The sequence below is a fragment of the Pleurodeles waltl genome, chromosome 4_2 (genome assembly GCF_031143425.1).
Source record: "Pleurodeles waltl isolate 20211129_DDA chromosome 4_2, aPleWal1.hap1.20221129, whole genome shotgun sequence".
Taxonomy (NCBI): domain Eukaryota; kingdom Metazoa; phylum Chordata; class Amphibia; order Caudata; family Salamandridae; genus Pleurodeles; species Pleurodeles waltl.
The window spans coordinates 283,346,323-283,373,798 of NC_090443.1; the positions used below are offsets into that span (position 1 = coordinate 283,346,323).

General features: G+C 47.0%; 1 protein-coding gene across 7 annotated transcripts in view; it reads right to left on the reverse strand.

Moving 5' to 3' along the window:
- The window catches only part of EP300 (E1A binding protein p300), a 498,766-nt gene that overhangs the window by 306,159 nt on the left and 165,131 nt on the right, over positions 1–27,476 (reverse strand). For 6 of the 7 annotated variants that reach the window (XM_069231137.1, XM_069231136.1, XM_069231134.1 and 3 more), the window contains exon 11: positions 7,989–8,066. The exons of the other annotated variant lie outside the window; for it this stretch is intronic. In XM_069231137.1, the coding sequence (XP_069087238.1) occupies positions 7,989–8,066 (78 nt within the window). The remainder of the gene's footprint in view (positions 1–7,988; positions 8,067–27,476) is intronic. 7 annotated transcript variants of the gene reach the window in all.

A 27,476-nucleotide genomic window follows, 5' to 3' on the forward strand; every position in this document is an offset into this window, starting at 1 on the left:
TGAGTTTCTGCGCTCCTCTTAGCAACACCTCGTTGAAAGTGGTTATGTCATCCACTGGTGAGACTCTAGCAGGTGGTGAATCTGTAAGAGTAGGTGAGTAACGCCCGACAGAAGAACCTGATGAAGACCAAGAGGGTGATCTTCTTGAGCGCGACCTGGATCTCCGTTGAGAGCGAGATCTGCTGCGGGACGCTGTAGCCGAGCGCCTAGGCCTCGCGGTCGGCTGTCAAAGAGCTGAACGAGCCCGTTCTGCCCCGGCTGTCGGCGATGGCGTTCTTGGCGGGGAGGTAGTGGGTGAATACATTCGCGAATATTGCGAATCTGGGGAGGCCGCTGGTCTGTTGAGGCTCTCCAGCCATCTCAGAGATAGGTTGATGGGCGAGACATGCCCAGGAGATGCTCTTGACCGAGAAGAGTCGCTCGGTATGGAGACCACTGGAGACTGAGCCTTGTCTGGCGAGGGGCGATGTTCTGCTCCCTGTTGGACAGGTAAAACCTGCGTCGACGTCGATGGCTGTTTCGACGTCGAAGGACGCCCAGTCGGTTGGTCCTGCCTCGACGTTGATTGCCTCGACGTTGAGTGCCTTGACGTCGAATGGCGTTCCTTGGACCTCGACCTGCTCGCCGTCGTGTGCCTCGACGTGGAGCGATGGGAGGTTGACGGCGGATGTTTCTCGTGCCGTCGTGGAGATCTCGACGTCGTGTGTCCTGACGTCGGGGGGCGCACAGCCTTTGGCGGCGACCGGGCATGCCGGCGGTGGCTCGACGTCGATCGGCGGGCTGCCGTCGACGGAGACCTGCCCCTGCTCTGATGTTCCCTCGATGCCGTTCCCTTCGACGTCGGGTGCGTCGCCGTCGACGGCGATCTATGCCGGTGGGACGGTGGTAGCGACGACGTCGACGGTGAACAAACAGGTATTTTCCTACCTGTCGACGTCGACCGGGCCATTCTCTCCTGAGAATGGCCTTCTGGATGCCTGGGGAGTGAGGAGGACGATGTTCTTTTCCTCTCCTGAAGCCCATGAAGTCGGATCTTCTCTCTGTCTTTCAGAGTCCTCCTAGACATGTTCTTACAGTACTTACAAGTGTCAGGGCAGTGACTCTGAGGCAGGCACACTATGCACAGAGAGTGGGGATCGGACTGGGCCTTCTTCTTCCCACAAGCAGGGCATTTGACAAAAAGAGAAGGCATTTTTCTGTCAGAAAAAACCTTCCTAGCTCAGACAAAGATGTTACTTGTCGAGTGAAAAGTGAAAAAACGCTTTTTTAAAGAATTTTTCTGAGGAAAACTCAGAAAAACTGAGAGCTCAATGCTCCAGGATCCTCTCAGAAGAAGCCGGAAAAAAGAACTGGCCTAACTGTGAACCAACTGTCACCTTTCCTTCACCCCTGAGGCATGGTGGGATACTGGAGGTGCTCAGGGTCTTAAAGGCACAGTGCCAAAGTTTTTATGGTTCTCCTGTGTTAACCTACATGCAGCCTATTGGCTAAGAATGCTTCATTGTTTTTCAATGCAGTTTTCTCTATTTTTTCACTAGAGTTTGCTACTGCTTACTTCCCCAAGCCTAGTTTTAGGAGCTTGGGTACTTATTTATGCTCTCTTGTAGTATTTAAAAAAAAAAAAAAAAAAACTTCATAGAAATAAAGCATTTTAGCCTGTTTTTAACATGATAGCCTGCATGACTGTTTGTTACACATGTATAATGTGTATATATTTTATATATGCTCCGGGGTCCCCGCACAAGGGCGGGAATATTCAATGTTTATGACTATTGATGAGGATCCCCTGGAAGAGAACCAAAGTTGTCCCCCCTGAGCCCCCACAGCAACGCCTGCAGAGGGAATCCCCAGGCTCCCCCTGACCGCGACTGCCTGACTCTAAAATCCCGACGGCTGGAAAAGACCCTGCACCCGCAGCCCCCAGCATCTGAAGGATCGGAACTTCAGTGCAGGAGTGACCCCCAGGAGGCCCTCTCCCTTGCCCAGGTGGTGGCTACCCCGAGGAGCCCCCCCCCTTGCCTGCATCGCTGAAGAGACCCCTTGGTCTCCCATTGATTTACATTGGAAACCCAACGCGTGTTTGCACACTGCACCCGGCCGCCCCAGTGCCACTGAGGGTGTACTTTTTGTGTGAGCTTGTGTCCCCCCGGTGCCCTACAAAACCCCCCTGGTCTGCCCTCCGAAGACGCGGGTACTTACCTGCTGGCAGACTGGAACCGGGGCACCCCCTTCTCTCCATTGAAGCCTATGCGTTTTGGGCACCACTTTGAACTCTGCACCTGACCGGCCCTGAGCTGCTGGTGAGGTGACTTTGGGGTTGCTCTGTTTTCAGTGTAGCCATTATGGTGCTGTGGAGTTCGTGTTTGACAGACTCCCAGACCATATACTCTTATGGCTACCCTGCACTTACAATGTCTAAGGTTTTGTTTAGACACTGTAGGGGTACCATGCTCATGCACTGGTACCCTCACCTATGGTATAGTGCACCCTGCCTTAGGGCTGTAAGGCCTGTTAGAGGGGTGTCTTACCTATACTGCATAGGCAGTGAGAGGCTGGCATGGCACCCTGAGGGGAGTGCCATGTCGACTTTTTGTCCTCACTAGCACACACAAGCTGGCAAGCAGTGTGTCTGTGCTGAGTGAGAGGTCTCCAGGGTGGCATAAGACATGCTGCAGCCCTTAGAGACCTTCCTTGGCATCAGGGCCCTTGGTACTAGAAGTACCAGTTACAAGGGACTTATCTGGATGCCAGGGTCTGCCAATTGTGGATACAAAAGTACAGGTTAGGGAAAGAACACTGGTGCTGGGGCCTGGTTAGCAGGCCTCAGCACACTTTCAATTGTAAACATAGCATCAGCAAAGGCAAAAAGTCAGGGGGCAACCATGTCAAGGAGGCATTTCCTTACACACACTGATGCCAGTGTACATTTTATTGCAAAATACACCCCAGAGGGCACCTTAGAGGTGCCCCCTGAAACTTAACCGACTGTCTGTGTAGGCTGACTAGTTCCAGCAGCCTGCCACACTAGAGACATGTTGCTGGCCCCATGGGGAGAGTGCCTTTGTCACTCTGAGGCCAGTAACAAAGCCTGCACTGGGTGGAGATGCTAACACCTCCCCCAGGCAGGAGCTGTAACACCTGGCGGTGAGCCTCAAAGGCTCACCCCTTTGTCACAGCACCGCAGGACACTCCAGCTAGTGGAGTTGCCCGCCCCCTCTGGCCCCGGCCCCCACTTTTGGCGGCAAGGCCGGAGAAAATAATGAGAATAACAAGGAGGAGTCACTGGCCAGTCAGGACAGCCCCTAAGGTGTCCTGAACTGAGGTGACTAACTTTTAGAAATCCTCCATCTTGCAGATGGAGGATTCCCCCAATAGGGTTAGGATTGTGACCCCCTCCCCTTGGGAGGAGGCACAAAGAGGGTGTACCCACCCTCAGGGCTAGTAGCCATTGGCTACTAACCCCCCAGACCTAAACACGCCCTTAAATTTAGTATTTAAGGGCTACCCTGAACCCTAGAAAATTAGATTCCTGCAACAACAAGAAGAAGGACTGCCTAGCTGAAAACCCCTGCAGAGGAAGACCAGAAGACAACAACTGCCTTGGCTCCAGAAACTCACCGGCCTGTCTCCTGCCTTCCAAAGAACTCTGCTCCAGCGACGCCTTCCAAAGGGACCAGCGACCTCTGCATCCTCTGAGGACTGCCCTGCTTCGACGACGACAAGAAACTCCCGAGGACAGCGGACCTGCTCCAAAAAGACTGCAACTTTATCCAAAGGAGCAGCTTTAAAGAACCCTGCAATCTCCCCGCAAGAAGCGTGAGACTTGCAACACTGCACCCGGCGACCCCGACTCGGCTGGTGGAGAACCAACACCTCAGGGAGGACCCCCGGACTACTCTACGACTGTGAGTACCAAAACCTGTCCCCCCTGAGCCCCCACAGCGCCGCCTGCAGAGGGAATCCCGAGGCTTCCCCTGACCGCGACTCTCTGAAACCTAAGTCCCGACGCCTGGAAAAGACCCTGCACCCGCAGCCCCCAGGACCTGAAGGACCGGACTTTCACTGCAGAAGTGACCCCCAGGAGTCCCTCTCCCTTGCCCAAGTGGAGGTTTCCCCGAGGAAGCCCCCCCTTGCCTGCCTGCAGCGCTGAAGAGATCCCTTGATCTCTCATTGACTTCCATTGCGAACCCGACGCTTGTTCTAACACTGCACCCGGCCGCCCCTGCGCCGCTGAGGGTGAAATTTCCGTGTGGGCTTGTGTCCCCCCCGGTGCCCTACAAAACCCCCCTGGTCTGCCCTCCGAAGACGCGGGTACTTACCTGCTGGCAGACTGGAACCGGGGCACCCCCTTCTCTCCATTGAAGCCTATGCGTTTTGGGCACCACTTTGAACTCTGCACCTGACCGGCCCTGAGCTGCTGGTGTGGTAACTTTGGGGTTGCTCTGAACCCCCAACGGTGGGCTACCTTGGACCAAGAACTGAACCCTGTAAGTGTCTTACTTACCTGGTAAAACTAACAAAAACTTACCTCCCCCAGGAACTGTGAAAATTGCACTAAGTGTCCACTTTTAAAATAGCTATTTGTGAATAACTTGAAAAGTATACATGCAATTGAAATGATTCAAAGTTCCTAATGTACTTACCTGCAATACCTTTCAAACAAGATATTACATGTTAAATTTGAACCTGTGGTTCTTAAAATAAACTAAGAAAAGATATTTTTCTATAACAAAACCTATTGGCTGGATTTGTCTCTGAGTGTGTGTACCTCATTTATTGTCTATGTGTATGTACAACAAATGCTTAACACTACTCCTTGGATAAGCCTACTGCTCGACCACACTACCACAAAATAGAGCACTAGTATTATCTCTTTTTACCACTATTTTACCTCTAAGGGGAACCCTTGGACTCTGTGCATGCTATTCCTTACTTTGAAATAGCACATACAGAGCCAACTTCCTACACCTTTCAAATGAGATATTACATGTAGAATTTGAACCTGTGGTTCTTAAAATAAACTAAGAAAATATATTTTTCTATAACAAAACCTATTGGCCTGGATTTGTCTCCGAGTGTGTGTTCCTCATTTATTGCCTGTGTATGTACAACAAATGCTTAACACTACTCCTTTGATAAGCCTACTGCTCGACCACACTACCACAAAATAGAGCATTAGTATTATCTCTTTTTGCCACTATCTTACCTCTAAGAGGAACCCTTGGACTCTGTGCATACTATTCCTTACTTTGAAATAGTGCATACAGAGCCAACTTCCTACACTCTGTGCACAAAGGAGGTCCTACTGGTGTGGCTTCCCTTTCCACTACCTGAAGTGCTCCCAGCTAGGCTAGGGGGTTTACTAGGGACTCTGATGTTCTGAGGGACTGGGTTGACCCTCCTCAGTGTCCAGATCCTGTCTTTCTAACACTGGGGGGCTAGAGACTGCATCTACCTCCTCCTCCTCCTCCTGAATACCACCAACATTCTGGTTATCCTGGAGGAGCAGGCCCAGAAGCAGACTCTTGTTAGTGTTCCTCCCTGCCTTCAGTTTTCTCTAAGCACACATCTCCCTTAGTACCTGGAAGGTCAGGTTCTCATAGTGAGAATCCATGGCCTGAGATGTGTACTCTACTGAAGACATGTTTTGTTAGGGTGGTGTAGGTGTACCTAACTACCCTAAATCCTAGTCTCTCCTAAGAAGATTAGAGCAAGGGCTATGCCTAGACCTCTAGCTTACCTAAACTTAAGTGACTTTTTTCTTGATACCAAGTTCAGTGTGTCACCCTAGTCAGTAAGTGGTCTTTCCTGAAAAAAGTACCAAGTGACAGAGTGGTAAGGAAATTGTTTATCCCACCACTGCACCACCAATGTAGGAAGCTGGCCTGGTGGGTACCTAAGGTACTTACACCTTATATATGGTACATGTATCCCATATTGGTGTAGTTTAGGCAGAATAACTGCTGCAGCCCAAAGGGATCCCCTGGAACCCCAATGCCCTGGGTACTTAGGTACCATATACCAGGGACTTATATGAGGGGGGGGGGGTGGGGGGGGGGGGGGGTGGCAGTATGCCAATTGTGGGAATAAAAAATTACCAGCAACCACATTTAGAGGAAAGAGCATAGCCACTGGGGTCCTTGTTAGCAGGATCCCAGTGAACACAGTCAAACACACTAAAAAACAAAAAGTGGGTGTAACCGAGCTAGAAAGAGGCTACTTTCCTACATTCCTAGATAAGTCTTGGCTGATCATCCACAGCTACCTCTAGAGAGCCTGGCTTCCTAGACACCGACTACGCCTCACTAATAGGGGATACCTGGTATAAGGTGACAACACCATGGGTGCTCACTACACACTAGGCCAGCTTCCTACAGATATCTACTGCTTTTTAGGAGGGAGTCTGTGTCCAGATCGCTTCACAACTGTTTGTCTAACACTCCAGCTCCTTCAGACTCTTCTGTTTCGAAGAACTCTTCCTCAAGTTCTTTCTGTGGCTCCGATGCTGTAGGAGCTTCCAAGGCAGACTGATCGTCTTTGACGTTGAGTCAAAGGTTTCATTGGGATTCACAATTCCCTCAAGGAGTCGTTGAACTCCCTCTTTCTTTGCAGGCAAATTGCATTTCACCCTCCAGCCTGCTCATTTTGTTTTTGACCGCCTGTGCATGCTGTTTGGCATTGAGCGTCAGCAAAGGTCTTTTCTTGGGTATCGACAGGTCTATTGGCATTGAGGATTTTGTGCCCTCTTTCGATCCATCTCATCCAGGTGGTAACACTGAGGGTTTCAACGGTTTCTTGGCTGTCTCCGTATCCCCTATCAGGATCCATTGGCCTCTTTGGACTTTGGCTGACTTGCAGGAGATATTTGTCGCAGAGGTTGCCTTTTTGGACTTATTGTCCAAGGGTTTACAATGTCTGGTGCCTTTCGGTGGCTTGGTTACCTTCTAGGTTTTCCTTTCGGCATCCATCGACAATTTCTTTGCTGCCTGTTTTCTCTCGGCATCTGTGGCGTAGGTTTCGATGTCTGACTCTCTGCCTTGTGCTGTTTCTGCTTCCTCGCCATTTACGTTGTCGCAGCTAGGCAGGCTGATGTCCTTTAGCGATACCTGTGGTCTTTGGGTGGCCATGGTTTAATGTTGTAGCCTTTGATTTGGCTTGCCCTCAAGGACTTTTACACAAATACGGCACAGGCCTTGCAGTCCTCGTCTCGTTGGTCCTTCAGAAGACAGGCTTGTGGTGGCAGTTGGAGCACAATTTAAAGGAGGTATTTTCTATATCCCCTACTTGCACTCATTCTCTGACCATGTGGTGGGTCCAGCGAGATCCCTAGTCGGGTAATAAACAAGGAGAGAACGGTCCCCCTTCTCTCGTCATCCTTTCTTTGTGGTCTTTGGCAATACTGTAGATTTTCTTGAATAAAGCGGATATTTCTCAGAAACTTTTGGACCTCCCATGTGGCTTCCAGACCCAACAATGGAAAAAAGAATCGGAAGATGGTGACTACCACAAGCACATCCAGTGCACCATCTGATGTCAGACATGGGACAGGCATACCACCAAATGGTGGTCAGAGATGCCCATAGAAGAAAAAGAAAGGACTATTCCAGACTCAATCACTAGATGGTGGAATAATGCACAGCATGTAAATCCACAAATGGATTCTTGCTGCAAAATAACAATTATTTTGCACTCAGTTACTATTTCTTGTTCTTTCAGCTTCTGCTGAACTCTTATTTAACCTCAGTGTGCCCATTCTGAGTAATTTACGCACTTAACAAATAATTAATGAAATTAATCAAGGTAGTACAGGCATGCTCAGTGATAGGTGACTGCAGAACCCAGTGCAGGAATGCTGTAAAGGTAATCCAGCTGCATCACAGGCACACAAAGAGGGCAGGCAAAGTGGGTGGAAATGGGGGGTCATTTATGAATGATTCCTAAAATCAGGAGGTTTTTGACACACTTTGAGGGAATCCCTTTAGGCCTACCTTGCTGGCTCTGGATTCTATTCATCATCTGGCTGGGAACGTTACCCCGGATCATTGTTGGGTCGGGCAGGGGGCCATCTGGAAGAGGAAAACAAGTGCATCAGGGGCTAAGTTTCATCATTACAAAAACCTCTATGCCAAACAGGGCCCTGAAAATCTGACCCATTCTAAGCAATAGCTTGTTTGGTGATCTGTAGATCATAGAGTTAAAAAATATTTAGCTTCAAGATGGAGTTTAATCTAAAAATACAGTTAGAGGTACACAGATACATGCACAATGGAGGTAGACTGTTACAAAGTCTCCTGATGGAAAAAGGGTTAACAATGCAGTCATCAGTCAACATATGGATATATATATATGGGGCCTAGATTCTATAGATCCTGTACCAAAGTCCCAGGTCTGCTGAAACCTTCAAGCAGACCCCAGCTGATACACATTTGGCAAACAGTAAAGCTGCAGATCCCCTCAACAGAGATACAGCCAACAGAATAGGCATCTGTCCCCAGATGGATACATCTGTAGAGGCAAAGCAGAGACTTGCACCCTTTCTGGTAGATACTCTAACCGCAGATTCCCCCCTCTAATATATCTCCAGGTTTCGGCCTATGTCTGCAGAATACTCTAGCTATCCTCCTGCGGATCAGCAGGCCATGTGTGGTAGTGTGTAGGGGCAGAGCTTCATGTGCGCACAAGCCCCACATGTCACGTCAGTTATCTTTTTCCTTTTGTGCCCTAAACTGTAGAGTGTACAGCAAAGTGTCTACAAAAGTGTGCCTATCTTCGAACTTGGAACCTTTTAACAGTTTAAGGAGGTTACTCCATAGAATGCTGAGGTTTTGGAGTTTTTTGGAGGGGCGGGGAGAATAATTTGAGGTTATAGAAGTTAAGTAACTAGTTTTTCCAAATTATACTCTAAATGCATATTCCTCACCTTTAGGATAGATACCATAGAACATATGTACTAAAGCCCACATAGCTGCCTAAGAGAAGTCGAAAAGAGCCTTTGTAGCTGTTTTAGCCCTGGTGATATGATTCCCCCTCCCCTCCCAGTCCTTGAAGATGCTGTTTCTTGGCTACTGCATGGCAGATTTTGGCACAGAGAACTATCCAAGTTGAAAATGATACTATATTTCACAGCCTTGACATTTTTTGCACCACAAAACCCCAAAAAGAGCTCATCTTCAACACAATGTTCCCTTATTGGTCAATAAAAGCTCAGCGCCCGCTTAGTAACGAACCAATGGAGTCTTACTTTTTTAAAGGGGGAGGCGAAGCAAAAAAGGCTGGCAGATTGATCAACTAGCAGACATGGAAGGGAGTCAAACTATGGTATTGGGTCCTTAGTCCCAATTTCTCCATAAAGGTGGTGGCATAGGGCACCAAAGACACTTGCAGTTCACTCATATGGCATGCCGACGTAATTATTAAGGAAAACGTTTTAGTGTCACAAACTAAGTAACAGTTGTGTACTAGGCTTGAAGGGCTTGACCAAGTGTCTTGACCAAGTTCAGATCTTATTAGGACATAACGAAATGATTTCTTACCTGTAGAAGCAATTTTGCAGTTTGGAGAATTTTCTGTATTTACCTGCTGTGCATTATTCCACCATTTAGTGGTTGGGTCCAGAACCCTCCATTGTAACTTCCGTGCGTGGTCGCCATTTTCAGATTCTTTCTTTTTTCCCTTCTCCCATCTTCTGGGGAGGTGGGCCTGTCACATGTGAATCCAGCAAATTCTTCAAGATGCAAAACTACTTCTACAGGTGGTAAATTATTTTGTTTCGCAGCATGAATCTTTTCTGGATTCACATGCTGTGCACAGGTTTTGCAGCTTTTTTTTTTTTTTTAACCTTGTGGCAGTAGGGTTGAAGATGAGTCAGAGCTTGAAAATAAATGTTTTAGTTATTTTTGTCCCAGTTGAGCTTCTTTGTTTATGTGAACGTCTATGCAATAGTGTTTTGTAAATGTATGCATGATGGCCAAGTAGCAGCTCTGCAAATACAGTGCAAAAATATCTTAGCATGAAATGCTACTGTTGCACCTTTTTTGCAAGTTAGGTGCCCATGGTTGTGTCTGTAGATGTATTGCATCAGCTTCATGACACATTTGAATAATTTGTGAAATCCATCTAGCGATAGTACTATGCATACGGTTTTCCTTTGTCATTGCCTGCAAAAGACAAAGTTGTTTTCCTTTCCCAATTGAGTCTTATCCATATAGTACATTATTGCTCTTCTGGCGTCTAACGTTTGCAGCACCCTTTCTGCTTGAGTTTTTCCTTTTTGAAAGAAACTAGATATCGGAATTGATTGACTGATGTGGGAAAAAAGACATACATTTTGGCAAAAAATGTGGATCTGTCTTCATGGCCTTTCTGTCTTTATGAATCTGAATATATATATGGTTCCTGTATTGTGAGTGCTTGTAACTCACTCACCCTAGGTAGCAAAGTCACTGCTACTAGAAAGGCTGTTTTGAATGTGATAATTTTAAAGAATGCATTATAAAGAGTTTCAAAGGGTTTCCTCTTTAGTTGTGTTAACACAAAATTTAAGTTCCAATTTGGTGCTGGTACTTCCCTTGGTGGTGCAAGTCATTTTGCTCCCTCTAGAAATCTTTTAATTAAGGGGACTGTGAAGAAACTTCTTCCTAAATGGCCTTTTGTGTAGGCCGCTGTAGCAGCCAAGCGTACCTTTAAGGAAGCATAATTCAATTTGCTGTCCAACAGATGAGTAAGGGAACATAAGATTGTTGAGTCCTTTGTATTGTCTTGTAATAAAGAATGCCTTTACCACTAAATTGAATAGACTTTCCACTTTGCTGAGTAACATTTTCTTCTCGTTAGTCTTCTTGCTTCACTAAGAACCGCTGTTGTGTTTTCTGGTAGACTGAAGTGACCAAATTCTCAGGAGCCAAGCTGCTAGACTCAGCATCTTAGGTTCTGGATGGAGACCCTTTACCTCCTGTATGTACAGTAGATCCTAAATACCTGTTAATTTCTGTGCATTATCCTGCGTAAGTTCTGTTAAGTCTGCAAACCCAGTCTGTCTTGCCCACTGTGGCGCTATTAGAATTAGAGACAAGGAAGATTGTTTAAACTTAATCACTTTGTGTAGTAGTGGAATTGAGGAAAAAGCACAAGGATTATGTTACTTACCTGTAAGCATCTGTTTGTGGCATATAGTGCTGTAGTTTCACATGCTCTGCATACTTGTGACATCTAGTTTTGTGTCTGGCCGTTTCTTCGAAGAAGTGGTTAGAGTCACAAGGTAAAGTGTCCCCCTTGTAAGGAAATGCCTCCTTGGCATGGTTACCCCCTAACTTTTTGCCTTTGCTGATGCTATGTTTTGAATTGAAAGTGTGCTGAGGCCTGCTAACCAGGCCCCAGCACCAGTGTTCTTTCCCTAACCTGTTCTTTTGTTTTACACAATTGGCACACCCTGGCATCCAGGTAAGTCCCTTGTAACTGGTGCCCCTGGTAACAAGGGCCCTGATGCCAGGGAATGTCTCTAAGGGCTGCAGCATATCTTATGCCACCCTGGGGACCCCTCACTCGGCAGACACACTGCTTGCCAGCTTGTGTGTGCTGGTGAGGACAAAACGAGTAAGTCGACATGGCACTCCCCTCAGGGTGCCATGCCAACCTCACACTGCCTATGCAGTATAGATAAGTCACCCCTCTAGCAGGCCTTACAGCCCTAGGGCAGGGTGCACTATACCATAGGTGAGGGCACCAGTGCATGAGCATGGTACCCCTACAGTGTCTAAACAAAACCTTAGACATTGTAAGTGCAGGGTAGCCATAAGAGTATATGGTCTGGGAGTCTGTCAAACACGAACTCCACAGCACCATAATGGCTACACTGAAAACTGGGAAGTTTGGTATCAAACTTCTCAGCACAATAAATGCACACTGATGCCAGTATACATTTTATTGTGAAATACACCTTAGGGGTGCCCCCTGAAACCTTAACCAACTACCAGTGTAGGCTGACTGGTTTTAGCAGCCTGCCACACTCGAGACATGTTGCTGGCCACATGGGGAGAGTGCCTTTGTCACTCTGTGGCCTGTAACAAAGCCTGCACTGGGTGGAGATGCTATCACCTCCCCCAGGCAGGAGCTGTAACACCTGGCGGTGAGCCTCAATGGCTCACCCCCTTTGTTCCAGCACCACAGGGCACTCCAGCTAGTGGAGTTGCCCGCCCCCTCCGGCCACGGCCCCACTTTTGGCGGCAAGGCCGGAGGAATTAATGAGAAAAACAAGGAGGAGTCACTGGCCAGTCAGGAGAGCCCCTAAGGTGTCCTGAGCTGAAGTGACTAACATTTAGAAATCGTCCATCTTGTAGATGGAGGATTCCCCCAATAGGGATAGGAATGTGACCCCCTCCCCTTGGGAGGAGGCACAAAGAGGGTGTACCCACCCTCAGGGCTAGTAGCCATTGGCTACTAACCCCCCAGACCTAAACACGCCCTTAAATTTAGTATTTAAGAGCTCCCCTGAACCTAAGAATTTAGATTCCTGCAACTTACGAAGAAGAGGACTGCTGAGCTGAAAAACCCCTGCAGAGAAGACGAAGACACCAACTGCTTTGGCCCCAGCCCTACCGGCCTGTCTCCCTCCTTCAGAAGAAAACTGCTCCAGCGACGCTTTCCCCGGGACCAGCGACCTCTGAATCCTCAGAGGACTGCCCTGCTTCCAAAAGACCAAGAAACTCCCGAGAACAGCGGCCCTGTTCAACAAAGACTGCAACTTTGTATCCAGAGGAGCAGATTTAAAGACCCCTGCAATCCCCGCAAGAAGCGTGAGACTTGCAACACTGCACCCGGCGACCCCGACTCGACTGGTGAAGAAACAACACCTCAGGGAGGACCCTCCGGCGACTCAGAGACTGTGAGTAACCAAAGTTGTCCCCCCTGAGCCCCCACAGCGACACCTGCAGAGGGAATCCCGAGGCTCCCCCTGACCGCGACGGCCTGACTCTGAAATCCCGACGCCTGGAAAAGACCCTGCACCCGCAGCCCCCAGGACCTGAAGGATCGGAACTCCAGTGCAGCAGTGACCCCCAGGAGGCCCTCTCCCTTGCCCAGGTGGTGGCTACCCCGAGGAGCCCCCCCCTTGCCTGCCTGCACCGCTGAAGAGACCCCTTGGTCTCCCATTGAAATCTACTGGAAACCCGACGCTTGTTTGCACACTGCACCCGGCCGCCCCCGCGCTGCTGAGGGTGTACTTTTTGTGTGGACTTGTGTCCCCCCCCGGTGCCCTACAAAACTTCCCTGGTCTGCCCTCCGAAGACGCGGGTACTTACCTGCTGGCAGACTGGAACCGGGGCACCCCCTTCTCCATTGAAGCCTATGCGTTTTGGGCACCACTTTGAACTCTGCACCTGACCGGCCCTGAGCTGCTGGTGTGGTGACTTTGGGGTTGCTCTGAACCCCCAACGGTGGGATACCTTGGACCCCAATTTGAACCCCGTAGGTGGTTTACTTACCTGCAAGAATGAAAATGTCACTTACCCAGTGTACATCTGTTCGTGGCATCAGTCGCTGTAGATTCGCATGTTTTGCATAGCTCGCCATCTGGTGTTGGGCCGGAGTGTTACAAGTTGTTTTTCTTCGAAGAAGTCTTTCGAGTCACGGGACCGAGTGACTCCTCCTTTTGTCTCCATTGCGCATGGGCGTCGACTCCATCTTCGATTGTTTTTCCCCGCAGAGGGTGAGGTAGGAGTGGAATTGTAGTAATAGTGCCCATGCAATGGAGTGACTAAGTATGTACCTATTTAAGGTTGAGATGATACATATACAAATAGTTGAAGGTAACTTCCAAACTGCTACAGGCTCCCGGGGAGGCACATGCGAATCTACAGCGACTGATGCCACGAACAGATGTACACTGGGTAAGTGACATTTTCAGTTCGATGGCATCTGTCGCTGTAGATACGCATGTTTTGCATAGACTAGTAAGCAGTTATCTCCCCAAAAGCGGTGGCTCAGCCTGTAGGAGTGGAAGTAGTTTGAAATAATGTTCTTAATACGGCTTGACCTACTGTGGCTTGTTGTGCGGATAACACATCTACACAGTAGTGCTTGGTGAATGTGTGAGGCGTAGACCATGTGGCTGCCTTACATATTTCTTGCATTGGGATGTTTCCTAGAAAGGCCATGGTAGCACCTTTCTTTCTGGTTGAGTGTGCCCTTGGTGTAATGGGCAGCTGTCGTTTAGCTTTAAGGTAGCAGATTTGGATGCATTTAACTATCCATCTGGCTATACCTTGTTTTGATATTGGGTTTCCTGCATGAGGTTTTTGAAATGCAATAAATAGTTGTTTAGTCTTTCTGATGTTCTTTGTTCTGTCAATGTAATACATTAATGCTCTTTTGACATCTAATGTATGTAGTGCCCTTTCAGCTACGGTATCTGGCTGTGGAAAGAACACTGGAAGTTCCACTGTTTGATTTAGATGGAACGGTGAAATAACCTTTGGCAAAAATTTAGGATTAGTCCTTAGCACGACCTTATTCTTGTGTAGTTGTATAAAAGGTTCTTGTATTGTAAACGCCTGAATCTCGCTTACTCTTCTTAGGGAAGTAATGGCGATGAGAAATGCAACCTTCCAGGTTAGGAACTGTATTTCGCAGGAGTGCATGGGTTCAAAAGGTGGACCCATAAGTCTAGTCAGGACAACATTTAGGTTCCATGAAGGAACAGGTGGTGTTCTTGGTGGTATAATTCTCCTAAGGCCCTCCATGAATGCTTTAATGACTGGTATCTTATATAGGGAAGTTGAATAGGTAGTCTGCAGGTATGCAGATATTGCTGCAAGGTGTATTTTAATGGAAGAGAAAGCCAGGTTAGATTTTTGTAAGTGAAGCAAGTAACCCACTACATGTTCTGGAGTTGTGTGTAATGGTTGTATTTGATTAATATGGCAGTAGCAAACAAACCTCTTCCATTTACTTGCATAGCAGTGCCTGGTGGATGGCCTTCTGGCTTGCTTTATGACTTCCATACATTCTTGGGTAAGTTGTAAGTGCCCGAATTCTAGGATCTCAGGAGCCAGATTGCTAGATTCAGCGATGCTGGATCTGGGTGTCTGATCTTTTGGTTGTGTTGTGTCAACAGATCTGGCCTGTTGGGCAATTTGATGTAGGGTACTACTGATAGGTCTAGCAGCGTTGTGTACCAGGGTTGCCTTGCCCAAGTTGGTGCTATTAGTATGAGTTTGAGTTTGTTTTGACTGAGTTTGTTTACTAGGTAAGGAAGGAGAGGGAGAGGAGGAAAAGCATAAGCAAATATCCCTGACCAGTTCATCCATAGGGCATTGCCTTGGGACTGTTTGTGTGGGTATCTGGATGCGAAGTTTTGGCATTTTGCGTTCTCCTTCGTCGCAAACAAGTCTATTTGAGGTGTTCCCCAGAGTTTGAAATAGGTGTTCAGAATTTGGGGGTGAATTTCCCATTCGTGGACCTGTTGGTGATCTCGAGAGAGGTTGTCTGCGAGTTGATTTTGGATCCCTGGTATAAATTGTGCTATTAGGCGAATTTGGTTGTGAATTGCCCAACGCCAAATTTTTTGTGCTAGCAGGCTTAACTGCGTGGAGTGTGTCCCCCCTTGCTTGTTTAGATAATACATTGTTGTCATGTTGTCTGTCTTGACGAGAATGTATTTGTGAACTATTATTGGTTGGAAAGCTTTTAGTGCTTGAAAAACTGCTAGAAGTTCTAGGTGATTTATATGCAGTTTTGTTTGATGTACGTTCCATTGTCCTTGTATGCTGTGTTGATCGAGGTGTGCTCCCCACCCTGTCATGGAAGCATCTGTTGTTATTTTGTATTGTGGCACTGGGTCTTGGAAAGGCCGCCCTTTGTTTAAATTTATGTTGTTCCACCACAGAAGCGAGAGGTAAGTTTGGCGGTCTATTAACACCAGATCTAGAAGATGATCCTGTGCTTGAGACCACTGTGATGCTAGGCACTGTTGTAAGGGCCTCATGTGCAGTCTTGCGTTTGGGACAATGGCTATGCATGAAGACATCATGGCTAGGAGTTGAAATATCATCTTTGCTTGTATCTTTTGTGTTGGATACATGCGTTGTATGATGGTGTTGAAATTTTGAATTCTTTGGGGACTTGGAGTGGCTACTCCTTTTGTTGTGTCTATTATGGCTCCTAGGTATTGTTGTACCTTGCACGGCAGAATGTTGGATTTCGTGAAGTTGACGATGAACCCTAGTTTGAAGAGGGTTTGTATGATCTGATTTGTGTGATTTGAGCACTCTATTAACGAATGGGCCTTGATTAGCCAGTCGTCTAGATATGGGAACACATGTATTTGCTGCCTTCTGATGTGTGCAGCGACTACCGCTAGACATTTGGTAAAGACTCTTGGTGCGGTTGTTAATCCGAAAGGCAGTACCTTGAATTGGTAATGTATTCCTTTGAATACAAACCTTAGGTATTTCCTGTGCGATGGGTGTATTGGTATATGGAAATACGCGTCCTTGAGGTCTAAAGTTGACATGTAGTCGTGTAGTTTTAGCAATGGTAATACTTCTTGTAGTGTGACCATGTGAAAGTGGTCTGATTTGATGAATGTGTTCACTATTCTGAGGTCTAGGATTGGTCTCAGCGTTTTGTCCTTCTTTGGTATCAGAAAGTACAGTGAGTAAACTCCTGTGTTTATTTGTGTGTTTGGCACTAATTCGATTGCATTCTTTTGCAATAGTGCCTGTACTTCTATCTCCAGGAGATTGGAATGATGTTTTGTCAAATTTTGTGCTTTTGGTGGTATGTTTGGAGGGAATTGTAGAAATTCTATGCAATAACCATGTTGGATAATTGCTAGAACCCAAGTGTCTGTAGTGATTTCCTCCCATGCTTTGTAAGAATGACTTATTCTTCCCCCCACTGGTGTTGAGTGGAGGGGGTGAGTGACATGTGAGTCACTGCTTAGTAGTAGGGGTTTTGGGGCTTTGAAATTTTCCTCTATTCCTAGGGAATTGCCCTCCTCTATATTGTCCCCGAAAACCTCCTCTGTACTGTCCCTGGTAACTGGACGGTGTTGCCTGTGAGGTGCTGGCTTGTGTGCTCTGACCCCGAAACCCCCCTCTAAAGGGTGTTTTACGGAATGTGCTGTAATTCCCTCTGCTCTGCGGGGAGTAGAGTGCGCCCATGGCTTTGGCAGTGTCCGTGTCTTTTTTGAGTTTCTCAATCGCTGTGTCCACTTCTGGACCGAACAGTTCTTTTTCGTTAAAAGGCATATTGAGAACTGCTTGCTGAATCTCTGGTTTAAATCCAGACGTTCGGAGCCATGCATGCCTTCTGATAGTTACAGATGTATTAATTGTCCGTGCAGCTGTATCTGCAGCGTCCATGGAGGAGCGGATTTGGTTGTTGGAAATGGTCTGTCCCTCCTCAACCACTTGTTTTGCCCTATTTTGTAGGTCCTTGGGCAGATGGTCAATGAGATGTTGCATCTCATCCCAATGGACTCTGTCATAGCGCGCAAGTAGTGCCTGGGAGTTAGCGATGCGCCACTGGTTTGCAGCTTGTGCTGCGACTCTTTTACCAGCTGCATCGAACTTGCGGCTTTCTTTATCTGGGGGTGGTGCATCTCCAGATGTGTGGGAGTTGGCCCTTTTCCTAGCTGCTCCTACAACGACAGAGTCTGGTGGCAGCTGTGTAGTGATGAAAGCCGGGTCTGTAGGAGGCGCCTTATACTTTTTTTCCACTCTTGGTGTGATTGCCCTACTTTTGACCGGCTCCTTAAAGATTTCTTTTGCGTGCCGGAGCATACCAGGGAGCATAGGCAGGCTTTGGTAGGAGCTGTGGGTGGAGGAGAGTGTGTTGAATAAAAAGTCATCCTCGACCTGTTCTGAGTGGAGGCTTACATTGTGAAATTGTGCTGCTCTAGCCACCACTTGAGAATACGCAGTGCTGTCCTCTGGTGGAGATGGCTTCGTAGGGTATGCCTCCGGACTGTTATCTGACACTGGGGCGTCGTATAAGTCCCATGCGTCTTGATCTTGGTCACCCTGGCTCATGGTGGTGTGAGCTGGGGAATGTGATGGAGTTTGTGCTGGTGAGACGTTAATCACAGGTGGAGGAGAGGGTGGTGGGGTAACTTTTTTCACCACTTTTGTTTGTGGTGTTTGTTCAGTTTGGAACTCCAATCTTCTCTTTCTTCTAATAGGAGGAAGGGTGCTTATTTTTCCTGTCCCCTGCTGTATGAAAATACGCTTTTGCGTATGGTCTACATCCGTTGAGTGTAGTTCTTCCTCAAACCTATGCTTTTGCATTTGGGAGGTTAGCGAGTGCTCTTCTGTATAAGAGCCTGAAACTGGGTCGGTTGCAGTTTGTTTTGGCACTGAAACCCTGTCTGCATCTTTTTTCGGCTCTGAGGTGACTTTTTTCTTTTTCGGGGCCGAAACCTCTCGGCGTCGATCTTCTTCGGTGCCGCTGTCTCGGCGTCGAGCCGTGTCTACACCGGTATCTCGGTGTCGATGCTTGTTCTCCAGCACTTTCTCGGTCCCGAGAAGGCTGCGTGCCGGTGTCTCGACCGGAGTCGGACAATCTCGGCACTGTTTGGGCCTTTTTCGGTGCCGACGGTCGGTCACCGAATTTATGGGTCGAGCCATGGCCTGGTGGCAGTGGCGTCCCCTGGGCCTTGTAAATCTTCTTCTGAGTGGTTTTCGACGTCTTACTCACGGTTTGTGTATCGTCGAATCCTTCGGAGTCCGATTCTTGGATCGAAAAGGTTCCCTCCTCTTCTTGTTCCTCGAACTCCCGGTGGGCTGTCGGCGCGGACGCCATCTGAAGTCTTCTGGCTCGACGGTCTCGGAGAGTTTTTCGGGACCGGAACGCACGACAGGCCTCGCAGGTGTCTTCACTGTGCTCAGGTGACAGGCACAGGTTGCAGACCAAGTGTTGGTCTGTATAGGGGTATTTATTGTGGCATTTGGGACAGAAACGGAACGGGGTCCGTTCCATCGGCGTTCTACTGCACGCGGTCGAGCCGACCAGGCCCCGACGGGGGATCGAAAAAATTACCCCGAAGGGCACCGGAGCTCTTCGATCTTAGACGCGGTGTTGAATCTAACTACGCCGACCCCGAACGCAACAATACCGACGAAAATCTTCCGAAATTAGCTATCTTTCCGTTCCGAAACTCGGAGCGACAGGAACACGTCCGAACCCGATGGCGGAAAAAAAACAATCGAAGATGGAGTCGACGCCCATGCGCAATGGAGACTAAAGGAGGAGTCACTCGGTCCCGTGACTCGAAAGACTTCTTCGAAGAAAAACAACTTGTAACACTCCGGCCCAACACCAGATGGCGAGCTATGCAAAACATGCGTATCTACAGCGACAGATGCCATCGAACCTAACATTACTTTACCTCCCCTAGGAACTGTGAAAATTGCACTAAGTGTCCACTTTTAAAACAGCTAAATGTGTTTTATGTAAAAAGTATATATGCTATTGTGATTATTCAAAGTTCCTAAAGTACTTACCTGCAATACCTTTCAAATGAGATTACATGTAGAATTTGAACCTGTGGTTCTTAAAATAAACTAAGAAAAGATATTTTTCTATAACAAAACCTATTGGCTGGATTTGTCTCCGAGTGTGTGTACCTCATTTATTGCCTATGTGTATGTACAACAAATGCTTAACACTACTCCTTTGATAAGCCTACTGCTCGACCACACTACCACAAAATACAGCATTAGTATTATCTCTTTTTGCCACTATCTTACCTCTAAGGGGAAACCTTGCACTCTGTGCATTATATTCCTTACTTTGAAATAGTGCATACAGAGCCAACTTCCTAAACCCCTCCTTTCGGTAATACTGTGCATAGTCATCAACTCCATTGTTAGAGTGTTTTCCGGCAGCCAGGTGAGAATGGAGCGTAAGTATAGTGTTAGTAAGAGATGTACATGCATGGGAAGTGTATACTGCAACAGCCACGGGTGTCTGGGGAGGTGGGCGGGCACCTGTGAATCTACAGCACTACATGCCACAAACATATGCTTACAGGGTAAGTAACAATCCATTTGATGGCACATGGCTGTAGATACAGATGCTCTGCATAGACTGTAAGGCAGTGCCATCCTAAAAGCGGTGGCTAACCGTGGGTGTTGCAGTTGCCTGAAAGAGTACAGAGGACAGCTTGTCCAACATTTGCTTGTTGCCGTGCACAGACATCAACACAATAATGGTTAGTAAATGTGTGTGGGTTTGACCATGTGGCTGCTTTGCAGATGTCACTAATTGGTATGTTTCCCAAAAAGCCATAGATGCACCTAATTTATGAGTTGAGTGGGCTCTGGGAGGTATGGGTGAAGTTCTTTTAGCTTTAATATAGCATGTTTAGATACATTTAATTATCAATCTTGATATACCTCCTTTAGATATAGCGTTACCTTTGAAGAGGTGAAAAAGACACAAAATGTTGTTTAGTGTTATGAAAGCCTTTAGTTCTATCAATATAGTACATTAATGCTCTTAACATCTAAGGTATGTAAAGCTCTTCAGCGACTGAATCACATTGAGAAAATAAGACTGGTAACTCAACCGATTGATTTAAGTGAAAAGCAGAAACCACTTTTGGAAGAAATGTTGGGTTAGTACTGAGTACTAGCCTATTCTTATGAACCTGGAAAAAAGGTTCTTCTAAGGTTAATGCCTGGAATTCACTCACAGATCTTAGTGAAGTGATTGCCACCAAAAAAGCTACTTTCCAAAAATAGAAACTGAATTGGACATTTATGTAAAGGTTCAAATGGAGGTCCCATAAGTCTGGTAAGTTCAATATTAAGATTCCATGTTGGTGCTGGAGGGACAGTGGGTGGAATCACTTTTAAGACCTTCCATAAATGCTTTAATGACTGGAATTTTGAATATTGGTAAATGTTGTAAATAAGCTGTTATTGCTGCCAAATGCAGTCATACTGAAGAATATGTTGGACAACAAGTTTGCAAGTATAACAAATAGCAAACAATATCTTGAATAAATACATGAAACTGATCAATTTCTTTGTTTTGACAGCAAAAAAACAAATCTTTTTCCAATTAGCGTCGTAGCATGCTCTGTTTGTGGGTTGCATGCTTACTTTAAAATGGTCATGCATTCAGGAGGTGAACATAAATATCCAAACTCTATGACCTCAGGCGACAAATCACAAGGTTGAGTTCCTTGGGCTTTGTGTGTCCGATTTCTCCATGGTTCTGAGTGAGAAGGTCTGGGCATAGGGGAAGCTTCTCGTGTGGAACTACTGAGAGTTCAAGTAGTGTTGTAAACCATGGTTTACGTGCCCAATTGGGAGCCACTAGAAAGGATGAAAGAGGATTGTCTGAGTTTCCTCACCATAAAGGGAAGGAGGGGAAGAGGTGGAAAAGCATAAATAAATATCCCTGACCACTTGATCAATACAGTATAGCTCCTGGAGAAGGGGTGCGGGAGCCTGGAGGCGAAGCTTTGGCATTTAGCGCCTCTTACTGTTGCAAACAGATCTGTGTGTGGAAATCCCCACTGACGGAAGTACTTTTGTAGTACTTGAAGGTGGAGTTCCCATTCGTGGACTTGTTGCTTTGTCCTGCTGAGAAGGGCGGCAAGATTGTTGTCCATCCCTGGGAGGTGTTCTGCTAACATATTAATCCAGTGTCGAATTGCCCAATGCCAGATTGTCTGATCTAGTTGAGACAGCTGGAAAGAGTGACCCCCCCCCTATTTTTTGAAATAAAACATGGCTGTTATATTGTTAATTCGGACTAGAACAGCCTTGCCCTGGAGGTGAATTAGAAAAGCTTTGAGTGCTAGGTTAATTGCCTGAAGCTCTAAGTAGTTCATATGTAAAGCTTGATGTTTGTTGTACCACGTCCCTTGTGTTGAGAGGTTGAGGAGATAGGCTCCCCAACCTGTAAGGGAGGCGTCCGCTGTGTGAGTGAGCTGTGGAACAGGGTCTAGAAATGGCCGCCCTTCCACCAATGCAGAGAAGAGTCTACTAATACTAGATTGTGTAACTGACCCGGTGCTCGAGACCATTGACTTGCCAGACACTCCTGCAGGAGGCACATATGTAGCTGTGCATATGGCACTATTGTAATCCTTGATGCCATCATCCCTAGAATTCTTTGAACTGTTTGCACTGAAATATGTTGATAGGGAAGTATTTGACTTAACAGAGGTGTTATATTCTGAATCCTGATTGTATTGGGGTAGGCTAACCCTAAATAAGTGTTTAGAAGAGCTCCTGGATAGGGCTGTGTAGGAAGTTGGCTCTGTATGTGCTATTTCAAAATAAGGAATAGCATGCACAGAGTCCAAGGGTTCCCCTTAGAGGTAAGATAGTGGCAAAAAGAGATAATACTAATGCTCTATTTTGTGGTAGTGTGGTCGAGCAGTAGGCTTATCAAAGGAGTAGTGTTAAGCATTTGTTGTACATACACATAGGCAATAAATGAGGTACACACACTCAGAGACAAATCCAGCCAATAGGTTTTGTTATAGAAAAATATCTTTTCTTAGTTTATTTTAAGAACCACAGGTTCAAATTTTACATGTAATAGTTCATTTGAAAGGTATTGCAGGTAAGTACTCTAGGAACTTGGAATCATTACTTTAGCATGTATACTTTTCACATAAAACACAATAAGCTGTTTTAAAAGTGGACACTTAGTGCAATTTTCACAGTTCCTGGGGGAGGTAAGTTATTGTTAGTTTTCACAGGTAAGTAAGTCACTTACAGTTTTCAGTTTTTGGTCCAAGGTAGCCCACCGTTGGGGGTTCAGAGCAACCCCAAAGTTATCACACCAGCAGCTCAGGGCCAGTCAGGTGCAAAGGTCATAGAGGTGCCCAAAACACATAGGCTTCAATGGAGAGAAGGGGGTGCCCCGGTTCCAGTCTGCCAGCAGGTAAGTACCCGCGTCTTCGGAGGGCAGACCAGGGGGGACACAAGTCAGCACAGAAAGTACACCCTCAGCAGCGCGGGGGCGGCCGGGTGCAGTGTGCAAACACGCGTCGGGTTTTCAATGGAAGTCAATGAGAGATCAAGGGATCTCTTCAGCGTCGCAGGCAGGCAAGGGGGGGGGGGCTCCTCGGGGTAGCCACCACCTGGGCAAGGGAGAGGGCCTCCTGGGGGTCACTCCTGCACAGAAGTTCCATTTCTTTAGGGGCTGGGGGCTGCGGGTGCAGGGTCTTTTCCAGCCGTCGGGAAATGCAGTTCAGACAGTCGCGGTCAGGGGAGCCAGGGGATTCCCTCTGCAGGCGTCGCTGTGGGGGCTCAGGGGGGACAACTTTGGTTACTCACAGTCGTAGAGTCGCCGGAGGGTCCTCCCTGAGTTGGTTGTTCTCCACCAGTCGAGTCGGGGTCGCCGGGTGCAGTGTTGCAAGTCTCACGCTTCTTGCGGGGAGTTGCAGGGGTCTTTAAATCTGCTCCTTGTAACAAAGTTGCAGTTCTTTTGGAGCAGTGCCGCTGTCCTCAGGAGTTTCTTGTCTTTTTCGAAGCAGAGCAGTCCTCGGAGGATTCAGAGGTCGCTGGTCCCTTGGAAAGCGTCGCTGGAGCAGGGTTCTTTGGAAGGCAGGAGACAGGCCGGTAAGTCTGGGGCCAAGGCAGTTGGTGTCTTCTGGTCTTCCTCTGCAGGGGTCTTTCAGCTCAGCAGTCCTTCTTCTTGTAGTTGCAGGAATCTAAATCTTTAGGTTCAGGGAAGCCCTTAAATACTAAATTTAAGGGCGTGTTTAGGTCTGGGGGGTTAGTAGCCAATGGCTACTAGCCCTGAGGGTGGGTACACCCTCTTTGTGCCTCCTCCCAAGGGGAGGGGGTCACATCCCTAATCCTATTGGGGGAATCCTCCATCTGCAAGATGGAGGATTTCTAAAAGTTAGAGTCACTTCAGCTCAGGACACCTTAGGGGCTGTCCTGACTGGCCAGTGACTCCTCCTTGTTATTCTCATTATTTTCTCCGGCCTTGCCGCCAAAAGTGGGGGCCGGAGGGGGCGGGCAACTCCACTAGCTGGAGTGTCCTGCGGTGCTGTGACAAAGGGGTGAGCCTTTGAGGCTCACCGCCAGGTGTTACAGCTCCTGCCTGGGGGAGGTGTTAGCATCTCCACCCAGTGCAGGCTTTGTAACTGGCCTCAGAGTGACAAAGGCACTCTCCCCATGGGGCCAGCAACATGTCTCTAGTGTGGCAGGCTGCTGGAACCAGTCAGCCTACACAGATAGTCGGTTAAGTTTCAGGGGGCACCTCTAAGGTGCCCTCTGTGGTGTATTTTACAATAAAATGTACACTGGCATCAGTGTGCATTTATTGTGCTGAGAAGTTTGATACCAAACTTCCCAGTTTTCAGTGTAGCCATTATGGTGCTGTGGAGTTCGTGTAAAACAGACTCCCAGACCATATACTCTTATGGCTACCCTGCACTTACAATGTCTAAGGTTTTGCTTAGACACTGTAGGGGCACAGTGCTCATGCACTGGTACCCTCACCTATGGTATAGTGCACCCTGCCTTAGGGCTGTAAGGCCTGCTAGAGGGGTGTCTTACCTATACTGCATAGGCAGTGAGAGGCTGGCATGGCACCCTGAGGGGAGTGCCATGTCGACTTACTCATTTTGTTCTCACTAGCACACACAAGCTGGTAAGCAGTGTGTCGGTGCTGAGTGAGGGGTCTCTAGGGTGGCATAATACATGCTGCAGCCCTTAGAGACCTTCCCTGGCATCAGGGCCCTTGGTACCAGAGGTACCAGTTACAAGGGACTTATCTGGATGCCAGGGTGTGCCAATTGTGGAATCAAAAGTACAGGTTAGGGAAAGAACACTGGTGCTGGGGCCTGGTTAGCAGGCCTCAGCACACTTTCAATTCAAAACATAGCATCAGCAAAGGCAAAAAGTCAGGGGGTAACCATGCCAAGGAGGCATTTCCTTACAGGCTGTATTTGAGATGGTTGTAGGTGTGACTTTTGTATGTTGATGGTGAACCCTAACTGGTGTAGGAAATAGTTGTTTGCGTGCGCTGCAGACATTGCTGAAGGGATCTGGATTTGATAAACCAATCATCCATATATGGGAAGACATGAATACTTTGTCTACGTAGATACGCTGCAACTACTGCAAGGCATTTTGTGAATACACAAGGTGCAGTTGTTACTCAGAATGGGAGAACTTTGAACTGGTAATGTCTGCCTTGTGTGACAAATCTGAGATAGTCTCTGTGTGCTGGATGTATTGGGTTGTGGAAATAAGCATCCTTTAGATCTAGGGCAGAAATGAAGTCTTCTTGTTGTAATAGTGGTTAGTGGTATTACATCTTGTGGAGTGACCTTATGAAAATGCTCTGATAGAATTTACTGGTCTGAGATCTAGGATTGGATGAAGAGATACATCTTTTTTGGGAATGAAGAAATACAGAGAATCAATGCCTTTTCCTTTTTGATGATTGGGAACGAACTCTATTGCTCTTTTTTGAAGGAGAGGCTGTACCTTTTGATTTAACAATTGTAAATGTTCTAGAGAGAATTTATGCTTTTTTAGAGGTGTGATAATGGGGTGGCAATAACCGTGTTGGATAATATCCAACACTCATTGGTCTGTTATATTTTGCCAACTGGGAAAAACATTTGTTGTAGACGCTGACCGATGTGTGATTAGGGAAATGAGGAGATAGTCACTATTTTGAAGTAGAAGGGGGTGGCACGAGTGGAGACACCGCTTGCTCTGTCTTTGGAATTGTTTCCCCTACATGATCCTCTATAAAAACGTCTTGAAGAGGCTGGTGAATGTTGCTGTCTGAAAGAGGTAGAGGATTCCTGATGCTGCTACTATTACTTTGCTTGAAAGTTGTTATACGAAAGGAACCTTTATTTCCAGGAGTTTGTCGAACTCCCATAGACTTTGCAACATCAGCATTTTTTTTCACTTTCTCTCTAATTATGGACCATAAAGATGTTCCTGATCAAAAGGGGAATTTAAAGTGGTTGTTGGACCTCTGGTTTAAAACCTGTCTATGCAGCCATGTGACACGTTTTAATAATACATGTGTTTATTTCTCTTGGCAGCTGTGTCTGCGGCATCAAGAGAAGGTTTAATACAATTTCTAGAAATTAACTTGCCCTCCTGTACAAGTTGCTGCCCCTTCTTTTTTAAGTTCTTCTAGGAGACGTTGAATAAGATCTTCCATATCTAGCTAACAGGGCTTGTGTCCTCCAGTGGTTTGCTGCTTGAACCCCGACCCTTTTGCCTAAAGCATCAATGAGCTTTGACTGTCTGGAGGTAGTGCGTCCCCAGATGTTTGAGTATTAACTCTTTTATGAGCATTGGAGTCTACTGAAGAATCTACTGAAATGTGTCCCTTAATATAAGCAGAATCTGATGGGGCTGGTTTATATTTGTCAACCCTAAGTGTAATTATTCGGGCGCAAATAGGATCTTTCAGAAAAATCCTCTGCCTGCTGCGTCATCCCTTTTAACATAGGGAGATGCCCTTTTGGAGAAGAAAGGGTTTCAGACAGAAAATCATAATCTATAGTGTTCTTATTCAATGGAACCTGCTGGTATGCAGCTGCCCTAGCTACCAGCTGATTAAAAAAATGAAGTGTCAACCGGTGGCAATGGTTTTGCAAGATACAAATTAGGATCTGTGTCCCCTGGTGTGTCAATATCATGTGTCTCATGAATCTCATAGTGGCTGCTGTGTATCATCATCCCTCCCCTGATAACTAGGGCAAAAACGAAAAGGTGACCGTTCCATCAGCAGCGCATTCCAATTAGATACCGAATTGTAGAAAAAATAGAGAGGCCTGAAGGCCGTGGGCGAACTACGTCGACCTGACGAACTGTTATGTATCTCGAGTTGTCAGTATATGAATGAAACGCGATCGAAAACAATACAAACGAATATACAAGTCAGAACTATTCCCTAAGCGATCTCAACACGGAGCACCAAAGGACACGTCCGAACCCAAAGGCAGAAAGAAAACAATCTAACAAGAGTCGATGACCATGCGCAGTATCACCGAAAGGATCACTTCTTCTAAGAACAACGTCCTGACCCAACACTAGATGGCAGACGTATGAAGGTATGTGTATCTACAGCCACACATGCCATTGAACGCAAATTTACCGGACCAGTCTATCGACAGGGCATTCTCCAGATGTTGGTGGTGTCTAGACAAGAAGAATTTGCATTTTGCGCTCTCAAGTGTTGCAAATAGATCTAGGTTTAGTGTTCCCCGCTGACTGAAAATCTGTTTGAGAACTGTTTGCTTGCGTTCCTATTCAAGTGATGTGGACACCTGTCTGCTCAGTTTCTCTGCTAGAGCATTGTACTTCCCTAGTAGGTGAACATTTATGTTAATTTGCCTTTGAACAGCCCACCCCCATATATCCTGCGCTAGGTTTGATAGTACAACTGTCTGCTACCCCCTGCTTGTTGATGTATTACACTGTTGTTGTGTTCTCGGTCTGAATAAACAGTGATTTTCTCCACGG